Raw genomic sequence first — 16,330 nt, forward strand, 5'->3', positions numbered from 1 at the left:
TCATGAAATAAGTCCCAATGACTTAAGATGGGATTTTACTGCTCGATTAAAATTATTCATGTATTCAAGTGTTTGTAGAGCCTGGAGATTTGTAGCTACTCTGTGTGTGACACACGCTCAGCTCTAAAGGCTGAAAGGCTCCTGGATATATAATTGTAAATAAAAGAACAGTGTTTCCACATTAGCTTGATCTTACATTCTTGCTAATTTTACTTAGTCTAAGAAATACTAGGTGTCAGATGGTGCAGAGAATGATTATATGATGCTTTCTACCTCTGTGTCATTAAATGTTTACTTCAGATCTGTCTGTAGTACTTACTGTAAGCAGTGTTTGATGGAATTAAGTTGAAATATCATCAACAGTATGCTCTTATGAATGTTTCTTCTCTGCTTTTCATCTGAAAATCTTACTGGATTGAAGCCAGTTTGTGGTATCATGCAAATGCATAATTTTTAATCTGGAAAGATTTTCATTACTTTTGATCTGCTTAAATTTTGAGGACAAATGCAGTTGGATGAAGTAAGCAAGGCTGAATTTATATACATGTTGATAAACGCATTTTAAATGGACTTAAGACCTTTCTAGAGGAAAGATATTAAAAAAAACCAAACAAAAAAACCGCACGACACTTGTGGTTAGAAGAAAATCCCTGCGTTCATACTCTGGACAAGAAAAGAAAGCTTTGCCAAGCAGCCTTATAGGATAAATCCAGAGTTTGGAAGGGGGAGTTTAGAACTGGGATCATTCTGCTTCAAAGAATTCCAAAATCTTTGAATGCTGCTGAAAATGTGGGCTTCTGGGAGAGCCGTGATGAGTTTGCCTTTGAAGATTTGCTATTTTGGCTGTTACTAGCTGCTTTGGGTCCCTCTTGCTACGCCTTCCTAGTTTGTGGTGTTCTGCTATTGCAAGATATTTCATTAGAAGAAAGATGTGTGGTTTTTTAACCAGACAGTGGACTTGTATTTATCCTATTCTTCTATTATTATTTTCTTCATCTTTTCAATATCTGATCATAGTTGACTTTAATGGGAACATAGTATCATTAGGCTATTTACAGCACAAGATGCTGATTGCCAGCTTCCTGTAGCGTTACTTTGTGGTCCATATGTTCCCACTGTTGAATTTTTTCCCAGAATAATCTGGAAAAGCAATGGGAGTGTTTGAGTGAAAGGTATATTTTTCTGAAGGAAGTTCAGAAAAAGACACCCATGTTTTTGTGACTTGATGTACCCTCTGATAAGCAGGAAGAGTAACCTTGTGGCATCTAAGTACTGCAAGTCTGTCCTGGACTTCCTGTAACTTTGCAGGAGTTGCTGTACATGCGACTGCTGACTGTCTCCAGTTCCCATTAACTGGAAAAAAAGACTGTAGGTGTTAAATGCTTCTAAACCCCATGCTTTTGTTCTCACTGTGCCTCAGGTCTATATCTGCAAAATGGAAGTAAAAATGCTGCTTTACCCAATGGAAATGTTATGGGGCTGAAATCAGTAGAGGCTTCTCGGATTTTGAGAGTACACTCTCTTGATGTAGCCACAGACATGTCCGTGGTTGAACTATGTAGAAAATATTGGCATTTGCTGCTCACAGAGGTGATAAAATGGGGAATTCTGTTTTAAGTTGATCAGCCTGCTATTTTTTATTTTATTTTGAAAGTTCTGCACCCAAACTGCCATGTGATCTGTTTTAAGTTGATCATCCTGCCTTTTTTTATCTTTTAAAATACATTCTGCACCCAAACCACCTGTGAGAGGGGTGGATTTACGTGTGTGGCATGACTTGAACAGACACATTGAAGTTGGCTACATCTATTCTTTTACTTGATATAATTACTCATTTTTTGCTCTTTTGACCTGTGCTATTAAACCCTGGAGAAATACCCTGACCTGATGATGCTCACAGCCTGTTCAGGAGTTGCGGAGCCGCTAAAGGGCATTGAGTGGCTGGTAGTTATATGTTGTGTTAATGTATTGCCTGTTAATGAATCTTTGATTAGGCTTGATTTAAAATCCATAATGCTGCTCATACTAAGTGCAACACTGAACATTACTGACACAGGAAAAGGGTCCTCTGAGGGATTTAACACTTCGCTCTGCTAACGTCCCTGTTTATGTTTGAAGTGTCTGAAGAGGCGGAGGAAACATCTTGCAGTGGTCATGCAAGTATGTTTTGGCCAAATGCAAGTTAGAGCAGTGCCTTGCTATTTGAGCTTTTTTCCTGTTTATTGGAAATGCATCTCCATCTGAACTCACATCAGGAGTTGCAAATGTACTTAACAAATGTTCATGACTTGCCTGTCCAGTTAACTCATACATGTCTTTGGTTCCTGAAAGTACAATTCAGATGTAACAAATTCACTCAGGGACCCTCCAGCAGCATTGCGGGGGAGGGGAAATACAGCACATACCATTAAAATTACCAACGGAATTCCAGCTATTCCAAATGTGGTTTTTGTTAGAGAGAGTTTTTGTGTTGCTGGAGCTACGAGCTTGCCGATGTTTGTCAAGGGGAGATGACCGCATGTGAAAATTAGACCTGAACAGTGCTACTTTCAGCCATGCTTGTCACAAGTAGGACCTGGTTAGGATCCTTCTTCTATGCTTGCCTAGATCCTCTAGTCCTAATCTGCAAGACTTTGTGTTACTTTTAGTCCTGGATTTATCCTAAGGGTCGCACTGGGTTGGTGTTGGATAGAGTCAAAGGAAAGGGGTGTATCTGCTGTGGTGCTCTTTTACTTGTGAGCCTTGTCAGCATTTGAACTCCTCTCAGAAGGGGAAGGGCTATTTTATTTAGAGTTGTTCTTCTTACTTCCTCACTAAAATACTTGGTTTTGGGGTAAAGCTCAAGCTTTTGACCCTGTCACGCGCAAGAATTTTAAGTAGACTTTAAAAAAAAAAAATCCTCAATCTTTCAAATTTTAGAAAAATGGCCTGTCAGTGGCAGGAATCTCATTCTGAGCATGCCTTCTTGGCCTGGGGAAACATCTATCTGTAGGAACATCCACCGTCCTATCAGCATCCCTGTGCAGCATCTTCCAGTGTCCATAAAAGAGTACAGAGATCAGGGAGAAGCAAAGCAGCTCGCTGGCTGGTATTCCTGCTGGCTTTTGGAGTGCAATATACATGCATGATGGATTTATCCATCACTAGCAGGACAAATCTTTCCATGTCTCTTTATAATCTACTTGTTACCGTAGGAAATGGCTCCTGCGTGTGGATTGCTTGTTGTTTTGCCTTCTGTTTACATCCATGGATGAGTAAGGAAAGGCTTCTTCCTCTGCTATGGCTCTGGAAAGATTTTGTTGCCCGAGTGAGTCAAAGGGCTTTACTTGATTCATGTTCTTGACAGAGATGGGTTTCTAGCCTAAGGGAGGAAGGAAGGGTTAGGCAGAGAAATCTTGTTTTGGAAGGAGCACCCAGTGCCTTCCCCTGCCTGCTTTCCTCTCTCTTCCAAGAGGACTAAAAATATCAGTGTATTTGTAGTCTCAGTCTGTAACTGTCTGCAAGCAGGAGGTTAGAGCCACTTCTAAACACCAATTTTTATTGTTCTTACTTGGCAAATTAGTAGCTATGTGGAAAAAAAGACTTTTCCCCATGCTTAAAAATTGAGGTGTTACTTAACGCCTTCCTTTCACTTTGTAGTCAGCCTGGTTTACTCGAACTGCTCAGGCACCCAATAGATGTTAAAAATGTCATTAACCTGTTCGATGCTCTGAGGTAGCTTTCTGAGCACATGCACGTGCATCTATCTTATATGTATGTAATTGGGAAGCCTACCTGCTTTTACACTTGGACATTGTTGATACTGATGGTTTTTTAACTTGGAAATGAGCTTTTGCATCTGGAAGGTCTCTGTAGCAGAGGAAGACAGGTATGGATACTGCCTCCCTCTTGGAAATTGATGAAGCCTGTCCCTCAGTCAGCCATTTCATTTTCCATGCACCTCCCAGGCTGGTTTAATGTGTTGTTGGAGGTTCTGCACACCAAATTGGCAGAAAGGTCATAGAACAACCTTTGTAAAGGAAATTTAGATGTGCTTGGTACTAAGATGCTTCATACCTGGTTGATATGTTAAGTTCATTTTAAAAAGAAAATTGTTTGAAAATACATGGTTCATTTGATGGGCAGAAATAGTTATTTGCCTGTCATCTGGTGTCTAACACCAGCTCATCACCATCCCTCATGAGAAAGGAAAACAAGCATGCTTTATTCTCCAACAGGTGCAGTGTAAGTGTAAAATTGTATTTTAGTTTCTTTCCACATTTGAGGGTGGATCTCCAAAATGCTGCTGTACGGATGGCCTGTCATTAAGTGTGATCCCTCTTTTGGTGCAGTAGCAGGTAGTTGCCCAACAGCAAGTTACTGGAAACAAAGTCTGCTTTTAATAATGAACTATTGCAGTAAAAGCATATATGGGGTAGAAGTCTGGCATGCTCCCTAAAACTGTGCTTGTGAAATCTATCATTTGGGAGAAAAGTGCTAAGGATTTTCAGGAAGAAAGTTGATGAGAGGGAGTTCTTGCAGCTGAACAAGCTGTTGAAAAGTAAACTGTAGCTGTTCATGTGATGCACTAAGTGCTATGCCTGCTAGAGCATGTGTATGACAAATGCCTAGGTAGTGAAAGTCTAGTTATTAAGACTATAACTTAAGTGGGAAGTTTTGACTGCTACTTTTTTTTTTTTGCACCTTGCGACACGTATTGAGGGTAAAGTGCCTTAATTGGCTTTTATCCAGCTTTGAAAAGGTTTATCATCATCTCATTTGAGCAGATAGGAGGGAGAAAACGTTGGAAATGTTAGCCAGTCAGCTTTTGTTACCGCCTTTCTGTTTGCAACATCAGTAACAAGGTGTTCTTAAAAATTATCGTGGAAGATTATGAGTGAGTAGAGGGGAAAACATGCTTTTGAAATGTTGTCTGGGTGTTTGAGATGTCTTTTGTCAGTTGCATTGCTTCTGTTACAGTTTATTTCATCTGTGTATGTATTCAGTGCAGTGATGAGAAAAACAAACCCATGTGTGTTTTTTTCAAAAAAAACCCCCCAGAAATGGTGAGTGTGACTCACAGGGTTTGTACCTAAGGCTGCATATTTGCTTTTATCAATAACTAGTGTTTCTGCTGGGAAAGCATCATCTTTCAAGGAATTGAAATACAGAAACTAGGAATTGTGCTAGGAAAGTTGCATGGCATATGCTGTGCTGTCTCTGTTTTGCTCACAGCAGCAAGTTGCAGGAATTGTCGTCTTTTCCTTTCTCTATTATCCATGTGTACTAGGTAAAGGTCTGAATGAAGCAAGAGTTTGGCAGTTAAATAGTAACACTTGTAGGGAGGCACATCACACCAGAGGATTTGATGAGTAAGTTGAAGGTGGTATTGGTGTCTTCCTAACACAGATGTAAGGCTTCCCTTATGCTGGGGACCATGGATGAACTGCACTGCTGTGCTGTTCCTGAGCCTCTTAAGTTTTTGATGTGAGTGTTCTTGTAGAAAACACCATTAAGAGGATTTACAGCTTTGAACCACTTCACATGTGGGTCGAAGTGTATCACTGACAGTAATGCAGGAAGCCGGACATAGAGCAGGGAATTAAATTGATTGCCAAGTTATTGTCTTGACCATAGGCCCATCCTTCCCGTGAACCACAGATAACGCTTTTCGTGTCATGTAAGTAGCAAGTGCACCAGGCAGTTGCCTTGGTGCTTCTGACATCCTCAGTTTCACATGAAGAGTAAAAATAGCTGCTGCACCTCTATTTCTTATCTAAATTTCCCTGGGGGCACCTGCCAGGGGAATTTTGCACCGTCTCAAGGGTGATGATTTTTACAGATGCCCTGCCAGCACGTGGCAGGGCCGACGCACTGAGTCTGGCTGCGTGTTTGCAGGAGGGAGCTGTGCCCCTGCTCATGGGAGATGTTTCCATAGCTCCCAGATAGGACCTGCGGTCACTGAGAACGTGAGTGCTCAATCAGTTTGAATTGAGGAGGCTGGGTGATATGGATGCACTGGGTTGCCGCAGGAGCACACATAGTGTAGATATACTGTGGGGGGATCATTTGCTTTTGTAGTGTAGTTGGGGCTAGTGGAGAGTAAAAGTGGTATGTATAGTGCAGGAGAGGGCATGGGTTTGGCATTACACCTTCTCGGAGAACTCGGCATCTTGTTGCTGTGTCCGAGAGGGATGGCTGGAAACCTTTGGTAGGGGGACTGATCCCAGCAGAGTACGAGCATCTGCTTGTTCTCTCATGCAGAAGGTGGCGGAGCCTGCAGGCTTGTGTTCCTGACTGTCAGGAGCCTGAGAATAAATGTCATTTAAAATAAGTCATGTGATGGATGACACGGCTATAAAGTTCTGGGGTGTTTTGGTTTTCGTTATTGTTCTTCACTGGAAAAAATGAGGATGGTCAGACCCAAATAAAGCCTCAAAATAGGAAGCGAGCGTCTTTTGGGGAAAATGATAAACTGGAAGTTCACACCAATATATTCTTCAGCTGAAGCTCCCTATTCTGTGTAACTAGCTACTGTGTGAAGTGGGGCTGTGCTCATAGATAAACATGTGCTTAACCCTTTGCACAACCTGTGTCTCAGGTGCCAGTTCCAGGTTTAGTTACAGTTTAGTAACTTGTATGTGCTTCATCTGAATTGGTGGGAGATTAATGGGTACCAAAGTTGCTGTTATTTTGACTGCTCTGTCCTTGGTGTTTTTTGGTTTGTTTTTTCTTTTTTTTTTTTTTTTTTTTAAATTCCAGGTGGAGACTAGTCCTCTTTTTCCTATTGGATAAGAGTGTATGTAATTATTACATGAATAAATTTGGGGTAGGGCTCTAAGCACAGATTTGGTAGTGATGGTTTCTTTGTTCCAAGTGCTTATCTTACAAACATGGGAACTGAATTTTTTGATGAATCATTGCATAGGGTTTTTTTTACTTAATGCACATACATTTATGTTTTCCTTTAACTATTTGCTTTCCACTAGTATCCTAATATGCAGCTTTCACAAAGAAAGTGAAAAGCAAACCTTCAGACTGACTCATCGAGAAATGATTTTTAAATTTTGTTCCTGCACTTGTAGGAAAAATTTTTTTTGTTAAATATGCTTCAGTACTTAATGTTTTTCTTGCAGTATAGTCATCATGCTTGCAGTCTTATTTCAGTTACTTGTGAAACTCATTTTGAGCAGTGAACCATATATCGTCCAGTACTTTAATTGGAAATATTCAAACTCTTCTCACTGAGAAAATAACTGACTCTATACATATTGTTTGAATGATATGTTTCAGCCTTTCACTAAGAAATGAGATTATTGACTGGATTTGAGTTAATAACATAATAAGTTAATGTGCATTTAATTATCCATTTTTGACCTTGTTACCCATTTGAATAGTTCCTTAGAATAAATTGGAGTACCTGAAGAATCTAAAGCTATTTGCATTGGACTAAAATATTACCGATGCTGGTTAAGGTTTTAAATAACACTAAAAAGGAAGCAAAGAAGCTTTTACTGAAGTATGTTGCTTTTTCTGTAAAAACTAATGTATTATTGCAGTTTTTTTCCACTGCTGAGAGCATAGTGGTAGGTTCCAATGCATTTTAATTCTTCCAATGAATAAACAGTTGTGCATTCTAGAAATCCTCAATAATATTGACAAAAACCTCCTGAATTAGAGCACTTGCTCAAGCCAGCTGCTTCCTGATAATCAACATGTCACTCCAGCAGACTGCGTAAATCCTGCTCTCTAATTAGAATTACAAGGCTTGTCAAGAGCTCACGTGGCCCTTCCTCTTCGTTTCCTTAAATCCTGGGCCAGGTCCCAGCCTGAATTTGCATCTCTCTGCAATAATTCCATTGATTTAGAGTCTGTGTTAGATACTGAGATTGAAATCAGAATCACTTTGCTTACAGGTGTGGAAATTTCAGTGGAGCAGAGAAAATATTTTAATTGCTTCAGCTAATCATGTAAAGAGGGCAACTCATCCAGTTTGGAAGCAGCTGGAATTTACTTTTCTTAAATGTAGTAAATAATAACAATCAAATGGAAAGTAGGTGTCCTTACCCGTTGATACGAACCATAGCTGAAAAGATGGGCTTTTATAGCAGGAAGTCTTGCCACGGGGACCTGGAAGCTTTTTGCTGCTATTGAAGTAAGTAGGGTTTGTTTATAAAAGGAAAGAGGAGCTGACTTGAAAATCTACCATGTGGGAAGTGTCCAGTTCTTCCTGCAGAAAGCAGATCTTGTCCATCCTCATTTGCGTTGTGAAATGGTGTCTCGGGGGGGGAAACAGTAGTAGGGGTATGACAATGCTAAGGCTTAGGTGATGCTGATTCCAGCTGATTTGCCAGCCTGCTTGTGGGGATTTGGCCTGCCTACTAGCCCCATCCTAGTGTTGTCTAGATGACATGTCTTTGCCATTGAACTCCCTCTCAGAACTTGTTACACTGCTGTTTGCCTCCTCACTGAGCCAGTAATTTACAAGCTATTCCTCTCTGAGAAACCCTGCCAGAGGTGACATCTAGGACAAGCTATTGCAGACTTTATATAAAAGCTGTCTCTGAAAGACAAAGATTCGGTGTCCAGGCTGCTAGCTTTCGGATGCGGTTCTGGGTTCCTGTTATTACCTCTACTGAAGAATTCTGGCTTAGTCCAATTGCCAGCAACTGTTTTGAATGTGTCAGCTTGTGTGTGAATCTAAAGAGCAACCTGAAGGTAGGAACAAACAGGTAGAAATAAATTTAAAGCTCTAATCTGTCTTTGTTCTTTCTTTCCTTTCTGCAACACTTTGAAGGATGCACGCCAGAAGTTCCGCTCCGTGCTGGTTGAAGCAACGGTAAAACTGGATGAACTGGTAAAGAAGATAGGAAAAGCTGTAGAAGACTCTAAACCTTACTGGGAAGCTCGGAGGGTGGCCCGGCAGGTGAGAACTTTTTGCCTTACACGCTTGTGCTGGTAGTTGGAGAGCACATACTGGTTGCATTGCTTTCCTGCTATTAATAACATCTTAAGCATATGCACTTGGCTGACACTGGTCTATGTCTTGAGTTGCCTGTCAGCTGTGTGAATTGATGGCAAAAATGTGTTTCTTCACAGCCACAGCTGCACCTGTTCTTCAGTCCAGGAGCAGCTACAGCAGACACAAATGACCAACAGCAAAAGACTAGTTTGGTTCTCCTCTCATTACCAATGGCCTTTCAGAGCCCTACTCTTCCCTATCAGTAGTTGTAATTATCTGAAAATACAGTGTAGACTTCATGTATTTGCTTTTTCTTCTTAAAGCAAAATGCTCAGCAGCTAAGTGGTTGCAACTGGAAGCTGCTGGGAAAGAGGCTGGAGTGGGGCAGAGTTGGGGAAACCTGCAGGGTTTGGTGCTGATGAGGTTGTGTTGAAGCAGGTATGTGCTAAATACGGCTCTAAAGTGTGTTGGTTTGGGGAGAAACTGAGCTATGCTTTCTGTACTGTCATCAGGACCTTACCTCCCATGCCCCAGCTACTACCTGATATATTGATAGGCCTGTGTGGCTGAGGCTGAGGCAGGGAAGGATGAGGTGTGGATGTAAGGGTGTGATCTACTGGCTGCAGGTAAAGCAAGAAATCTTGTGAGATCTCAGGCAGCATCTCACTTCAGGGAAAAAGTAGCTGAGAGTTGAGCGTGTGGTGGCTTAGGCAGTGCTTCTGCTTGTGTCTGTAATGGGATTTGCAGGTGTCTGAGGCCTTTTGCTTTTTCCCCAAGGGGGAAGCTGTTTCTGGGTGCTACTTCTATTTCCTCTTGAGGCAGGGAGAGGCAGAAGTAGAGGAAGAGTTGCCTAGAGCTGCTGCTTCTGTGCTCAGCTGGAAGGATGTGTGGGGTGGGATCTGTGGCTGGGTAGTGAGGATGTGATTGTGTTCAAGGGGAGAGTGAGAGATGGAGCAACGTGTGAAATACATGAAAATTACAGAAGGATTTTGTTTGTAAAAATAGGTAGGGGATGAGTTTGAGGGATGAGAAAAGTAGCGTAGTTGTGTGCCGAAAGGCAGAAAGTAAATTCGCAGGGTAAGAGAAGAGGAGAGAAGAGAATACATCCTCAGAACAAGGCGCAGAAAAGGGAGGCATGAACAAAAGCTTCATCGTTTTGAAAGCTGATGAAGCGGGAATTGGGTTGATGGGATGTGGCATTCAAGATAATATGTGACCATGTTGATGCTTTAAATTGCATGACATTGTTTTGGAGCCGTTGTCTCAGGCAGTGGGGATGATGTGTAGGGGTTATTAGGCTTAATCCTTCAGACTAGAAGCAGCATGGCAAATGTAAACTCTGCTTCAAAGCACAGTAAGCACGGTATCTACTACTCATCTGTAACTGCTCTGAAAGCAGTCCCTGCTCATGGGGCCTATGGTGTGTGCTAGAGATAAACCAGTAGTGAGCTAGAGAAAGAGAGGAAGTTAGTAACAAAATAAGATCAAGGAATTGTTTGTATTGTGTTAATTAGTATGTGCAATTTAAAAGTGTGCCTCAAGTATGATCTTATACTTCTATTACTATAAATAGCTATGTAAGGCACAGTATGTATAGGACTTCAAGAGTTATACTTGGAAAAGTTAATGGTAGAAATGCATACTCTGCAGTACAAAAAAAATCAGATGATTTTGAGGTTTGTAACATCAGGCACTGAGAGCAGTGAACTTTGTCCTCTGTCCTGAAGTTGGCAGCAGATCATGTCCTGAAAATGGAATTTTTTATTGCTGTGTCTTTGCTACCCCTGAAATCCCTTCAGTCATGCTGGTTCAAAGGTGCTTTGCAAGACCACTAAGAAACCCAAACGACTGAAGGTCCTTAGATTTGTAGAATTGCTACTCCAGTGTTGGGCTTGTTAGAGAGAACCATATTTTTCTCCCAATCCATTCTGTCATTAGCTAGGTTTAAATGCTATTTATCCTAGATCTGCTAATTTGCTACACACTCGACTTTCTTTTAATTCCTTTATAGCATTTTACTTCTCTTAAAGCAGGGATGCTCCTTCTAACTGTTCATTTAACTTTTTTCCATGTTGTGTTATGGAGCCAGTCATGGAACAGAGCTCCCTGTTTGTATCTGCTCAGCAGACAGAGCAGGAGGATGGTTTCTCACTTCCCTTTGGCTCTTTTTCTACTTCAAGATTTAATTAGACAATGTGAGGGCCAAGAGGAATACTGGCGTTGAAGGACAGTGAATCTATCAGGAAATCAGGAGATTGGCAAGATTAGCACTAATTGTCAGTAAAGCATCTGCCTAAAGAGTTTTTCTAGTCTTAATTTAGTCTAGAAAAGTTCCATTTAACTGTGAGCAAATTTGTTATATTAAAACGCGGGGAAGGAGTGGGTAGGGAAATATGAAACTGGAGGAATGTACCAGAATATTAATATGTTTAGGTGCCAGCCTGCATCTTTCTTTTATGCTTTGATATGTAAAATTCTAGAGTAATCTCGGGAATAGTTTGATATTTTTCTGTTCAAATTTATAAAAACATCTAGCCTCTGAAGACTGTCTTCCACCTTCTGTCTTTACAGTTATTTTGGAGCCATTAGGCTGCCTCTGAAAACATAGGCACAAGGTTCTCTGTGGTTGAACCAGCTTTAATTAAACAATAAGGGAAAAATGCATGACTGTGCTTGTAAGAGAAAGGGAAGTGTAAATTCTTGTTTGTTGTTTTCAGTAAAGGGAAGTAAAAATATGACCTATAAATTGAAGTCTTCTGGGAACAAAGAACTGTATAATTAATGACATCTAGTTTGGCAGAAATGCAGGAGTTGTCCAGAGTTACTTGCATTTAAGATGTCGGTTGTAGGGTGAGTTGGCTGATGTAAGCTCTATTTAGTCATACCGAGGAGCTTGTTTTCACTTGGCACCAGCATGATTCTCTTCTGGAAATACATGTTTCACTTACTAAGATAAAACCCATTAAAATGGTATGAGGGCACTGATGTGGGGTCAGCAAAAACGAGGTCCCTAAGTCAAGTACTTCCCTGGAGAAGCTTTAGGACCTCGAGCCCTTTCATCTTCTCATCCTTATCGCCATCTTGTGCAATCCTCTGTTTCCAGAAAATGGTAAATTCAAAACAAATTAATTCTCCCATGCAGGAGTCCTGTAGTATCTTGGTTGTGTAATGTATGCCAAGAGAGTTTTAGCTTGGTCTGTCTCAGAGTGAAACTTTGCTTTAACGAAACAATGGTCCCTTAGTGTTAGGATTTGAATGCTTTGTCCTCTGAAGTGGTGGCACAGGGAATCAGGATGCTGTTTTTTGGCATTATTCAGCTTTTGCTGAGACTGAAGTGAGAGCTGGCTAATATTCTTGCCCCTGTAGATTTCATGCAACTTCTGCCAAGACATGTTTGTTGTGATTTCTGATTTGATATGCCAGTGGGCCTTTTGTGTTGATTGCAGGCACACCTTACTGTTTTGGAGCATTTTGATCCAAATTTGTCATTTAATCAAATTTTAATGTGTTTCTGCTGTGAGAATTTTTTTGTGTTTGGCACATTGTCTTTTCATGTTGTTCTTAATTTATGCCATAATGTACATGTTCAGTGGAAAACCTTGGCATATAGTGGAGGATTGTGTATGTACACAAGCAATGACCATGTTGCAGCAATATGTAATTCCTATAACCCAGAAGGTGATCCAGGTTCTAAGTGTTGGGAATATCAATCTTCCCATGTCTGGGTTTTTTTGTTTGTTTGGTGTGTTTTTTTGCAAGTAATCTGTTTCCCTGGTTGACTAGTCATAGAATTAGACTTTTCTTGCCCAAAGGTAATGGGGAAGAAGGGTGAAGTTGCCAGGAAACATTAATAATGTAAACAACAGTGTAGGTCTTGAGCCTCTGAGGTAAGGAGTGTCTTAAGCCACTGTTGACTTAGCATTTTGCAGGGCTGGGGCTGGAAAGCGCCTATGCAACAGTGTTCGCAATAGTGTCTGAGCAGATGATAAGAGTTTGAGAAGTGTGTTACCTCCCTGGTGACAGCATGCTGTGGGACAGGATGCTGTGCAAAAGCAAGTGTGGTCTATTGCATAAATCACTGGGCTGGTAGGAGCCGATTTTGTGCTGCTGCATGGCATAGATAAATTACTTCATTTCTCTCTTAGTTCCCATGGATAATGGCGCTGTCAAGCTGCTGTGAAGCCGAGTTCATTAAGGGAAGTAAAAGCACTTTGGGGTCATTGGGTGATAGGTGCCATTAAAACACTGTTATCTGTACGTCATCACTTGTGAACCCAGGGACAAACTGAACAGAAGGACTTGCCTTTCTGTTTTGCTTCTGCTGAAAAAAACCCAAAATCTGATAAAAATGTGTTCCCACCCCCATAAATAAAACAATCCATGCATTTGTAGTGACCCTAACCTGAATAAAAGCCCTGGGAGTGTTGCTTTTAATTAAGCTTTAGCTCCTATTACTGAGCAGGTTTTTTTGTTGTTTTGGTTTTTGGGGGCTTTTTTTTTTTTCTTTCAGAGTGAGGAGTTAGGTTTTAGTCCCCATTACTGGCTCAGACTGGGAGTAGGTGCGGATGCTTTGCTCTGCTTTAGTACTGAGCTTATTTGGGAGGGACGTGGTTTTACTTTGTGATATTCCCCTCGCCCAGCCCCCTGCCTCATTTAGCTTTTACAAAAGAGTGTCAGAAAACTTGCTTCAGGCAAAAATAGATGAAAGATCTATGCTGGGTCATATCTACATGCATCTCTCACTAACACTTGTAGCAAGTGTTCAGAGAGCAATATGTGGGTATGCATGTTCTGCTTCCTCTTGGGTCATTCTTTCTGGTTTAGCTTTACAAGTAATTCTTCTCATGTTGTTGGCATACTTTCTTAAGCAGCACCCTTTTATCTCAAAAGGCTTGGAAAAACAGACTGGATTGGTATGTACAACGGTTCTTCCCTGATGAAGTCTAGGTATACTTGAGAGGAAATGCAGCTGACTGACAAGTAGATTGTGTTCAGCAAGGACAGCTAACCTGTCCCATTCACTGCAACTTTTTATGTAGCAGAGCTCCTTCCTCTCACCTCACTAATAATCTTTCTCTCATGTAATATTTTATACTGGATTGCCACATCTGTTTGAAGAAATCAGCTGACAGGGTAAAGAATTATTAGGGGTGAGCTTTCAGATACTCAGACCTTGGGTCTCCATTCTGCCTGTCTTCACAAAACTTATGGCCCTTAATCACTGACTGTAGCCAGTGGTGAGAGGTAGTTGCATTTGAAAAGCCTTCTGAGGTACATACATCTTCGTTAAATGTAGAGGGAGTTAAGACATTTCATCTTGTGTTGTTTAGCCATTTGAAAGTTGTTGGGTGAATCCTGCATCAAGTGGGTCAATGAATCTTATATCCAAAGTGAATCAGGATGAAAAGTAGCTGCTGTAATCTTGCAGAACAGGAACTGAGGAGGAACTGAGCCACTTGATGGTGAAGGTGGGAGGGGTGTACGCAGATAAAAGCACACTTACCTAATTGGAAGACTCTTTCTCAGCAGATACGACTGATATAATTTTGCAGAAGTCAGGATTGCAGTGCCTAGAAACGAACAAAACTTTCCAAAGTGGCTGTTGCATTTCAGTTTCTAGGTGTTCAGCTTGAGATGTCTGAAAGTAGTGTGGCAAGTGTGGAAAGTTATGGATGGTAACTTTCTTAGCTCAGGAGACAAAAGCTTTTTAAATTCACATAACTTGGAGGTTCAAAACTGCCAATCACCCTTAAAAATTAATTAGGAACTGGAAACTGTGGTCTTGCCAGTGTTGCTTCCTGCAGCACCCAAGTTTCCAATCCAAATTCACTCAGTGAGTGAGAGCTAATTGGATCACAGCACCAGCTGGCTCTGCTGTGGACTGGGGTGCAGCATTGAGTGTGGGCGACAGCTCCTGGGTCCAGATCCAACAGTAGTGGATATCCAGGTCTTCCCCTCTGGTTCCTAAGCACTAGATGTGTTATCCATTGGTATATTGGAGATAGCTGTGTCATAAGGAATCTCCTTTTTGATCCTACTTTTATGAGCTGAAGTCCTCATGCTCATTTTTAAGACAACAAGGAGTTAAGACTGATTCGTATTATCTGGTAAGCTTATCTTGGCAAAAAAGGTGGAGGGAGAGGGAACTTGAGAAGCAAAAATTAAATGTCAGCAGAACTGTGACAGACTTGCATTCCTGTTTGGCAGCTTGCCATGGAGCTAGTAAAAAGCAAAATTATTGGCACAGTTACAGTGGAACAACCAACTGACCTTGTCTGGCTGAAGGAATGTTTCTGGTTAACTGTTTAGAAACCAAAAAACTGTCTGGTGGATTCACATTTTCAAAGCAAGGATACAGAAACTTGAAAATTGACTTTGACAAAGCTTCTACAAATTCTTCCGTTTAAGAAAAAACCCAAACACCCAGAGCATTTGACTGCTTTCCATGGCTGTAGTTCAGTGCTGTGTTTTCGTTGGTAAGTAATGATCATCTGCGCAGCACTGCTGCTAATTGCTATCTCTTACAGTTTGTTCATCTTGCACATGGAGAAAGCAATAGAAAACGATGAATGCAAAAGTGTCCCTTTTATCAAACAAGTCCTGTCAATGTGGGGTCAGTAACTGCCATAGGCTCCTAAGAGTTTTTCCACCCATGTTTGTGGTGGTGGAGCCAGCAGAAGGTATTTTGTATGGACATTGCTTCTCCAGCCGTTTGCAATAATCAGTCTAGGCTGCCAATATAGGTTATATTATTTGTGGTCTGCCTACGCTGATAGTTTGCCATTTTAATTGAAGATGCTGTGTTGCAGCTGCCCTGGTGGCTCTTGGGCAGTCTCACAGTAGTGTGAGGATAGAGGTGGTAACAATTTTTGGCTTAGGAAGGTGGGGTGAATGGTTTGAGAAGCAGCTTGTTTGTGTGAATCAACCATACAGAAATGACTGTGATATGGTTTTGGATTGCTTAGTGGCCCCTCCACTGCACCAGCCTCAGAGGAAGGGGAGCAGCTCCCTTCGTGAACTGGGACTTACCTGTTGGTGGTCGAGAAACTTGTCTGTGGGGTCGAGGCTGGCATGATGGCCTCGGTTAGCGCTGGGGCAGTCCGAGCGTGGGAGGGAGGGAGGCAGGCAGGCAGCACAAGACTTGCCTGGGAAGAGGTGGCTGGGGTGCTCCGAAGGGAAAGGAGACATGGAAGTTGCCGCATTGGCAATCAGGGAGCCCAGCGCTGTAAAGAAATGGTAAGGAGATGAATTGTAGGTGAGCTGTGCAAGAAGTGGTGCCTGAAAGGATGAAGCATAGAGGCTGCGGGTTGTACCTGATGGCCTAAGAAGCTTTGTGTGTCCTTTTTCCCTTTCTGCTCCCTGTGGACCTGCTCTAGACCTGAACCTCTT

At 41.6% G+C, this 16,330-nt stretch overlaps 1 protein-coding gene across 2 annotated transcripts in view; it reads left to right on the forward strand.

Annotated features, from left to right (window-relative positions):
* SH3BP5 (SH3 domain binding protein 5) overlaps positions 1 to 16,330 on the forward strand; it is a 54,288-nt gene that overhangs the window by 3,761 nt on the left and 34,197 nt on the right. For both annotated transcript variants that reach the window (XM_059818807.1, XM_059818808.1), the window contains exon 3: positions 8,777 to 8,905. In XM_059818807.1, the coding sequence (XP_059674790.1) occupies positions 8,777 to 8,905 (129 nt within the window). The remainder of the gene's footprint in view (positions 1 to 8,776; positions 8,906 to 16,330) is intronic.

This window comes from Gavia stellata, chromosome 6 (genome assembly GCF_030936135.1).
Source record: "Gavia stellata isolate bGavSte3 chromosome 6, bGavSte3.hap2, whole genome shotgun sequence".
NCBI classification, from domain to species: domain Eukaryota; kingdom Metazoa; phylum Chordata; class Aves; order Gaviiformes; family Gaviidae; genus Gavia; species Gavia stellata.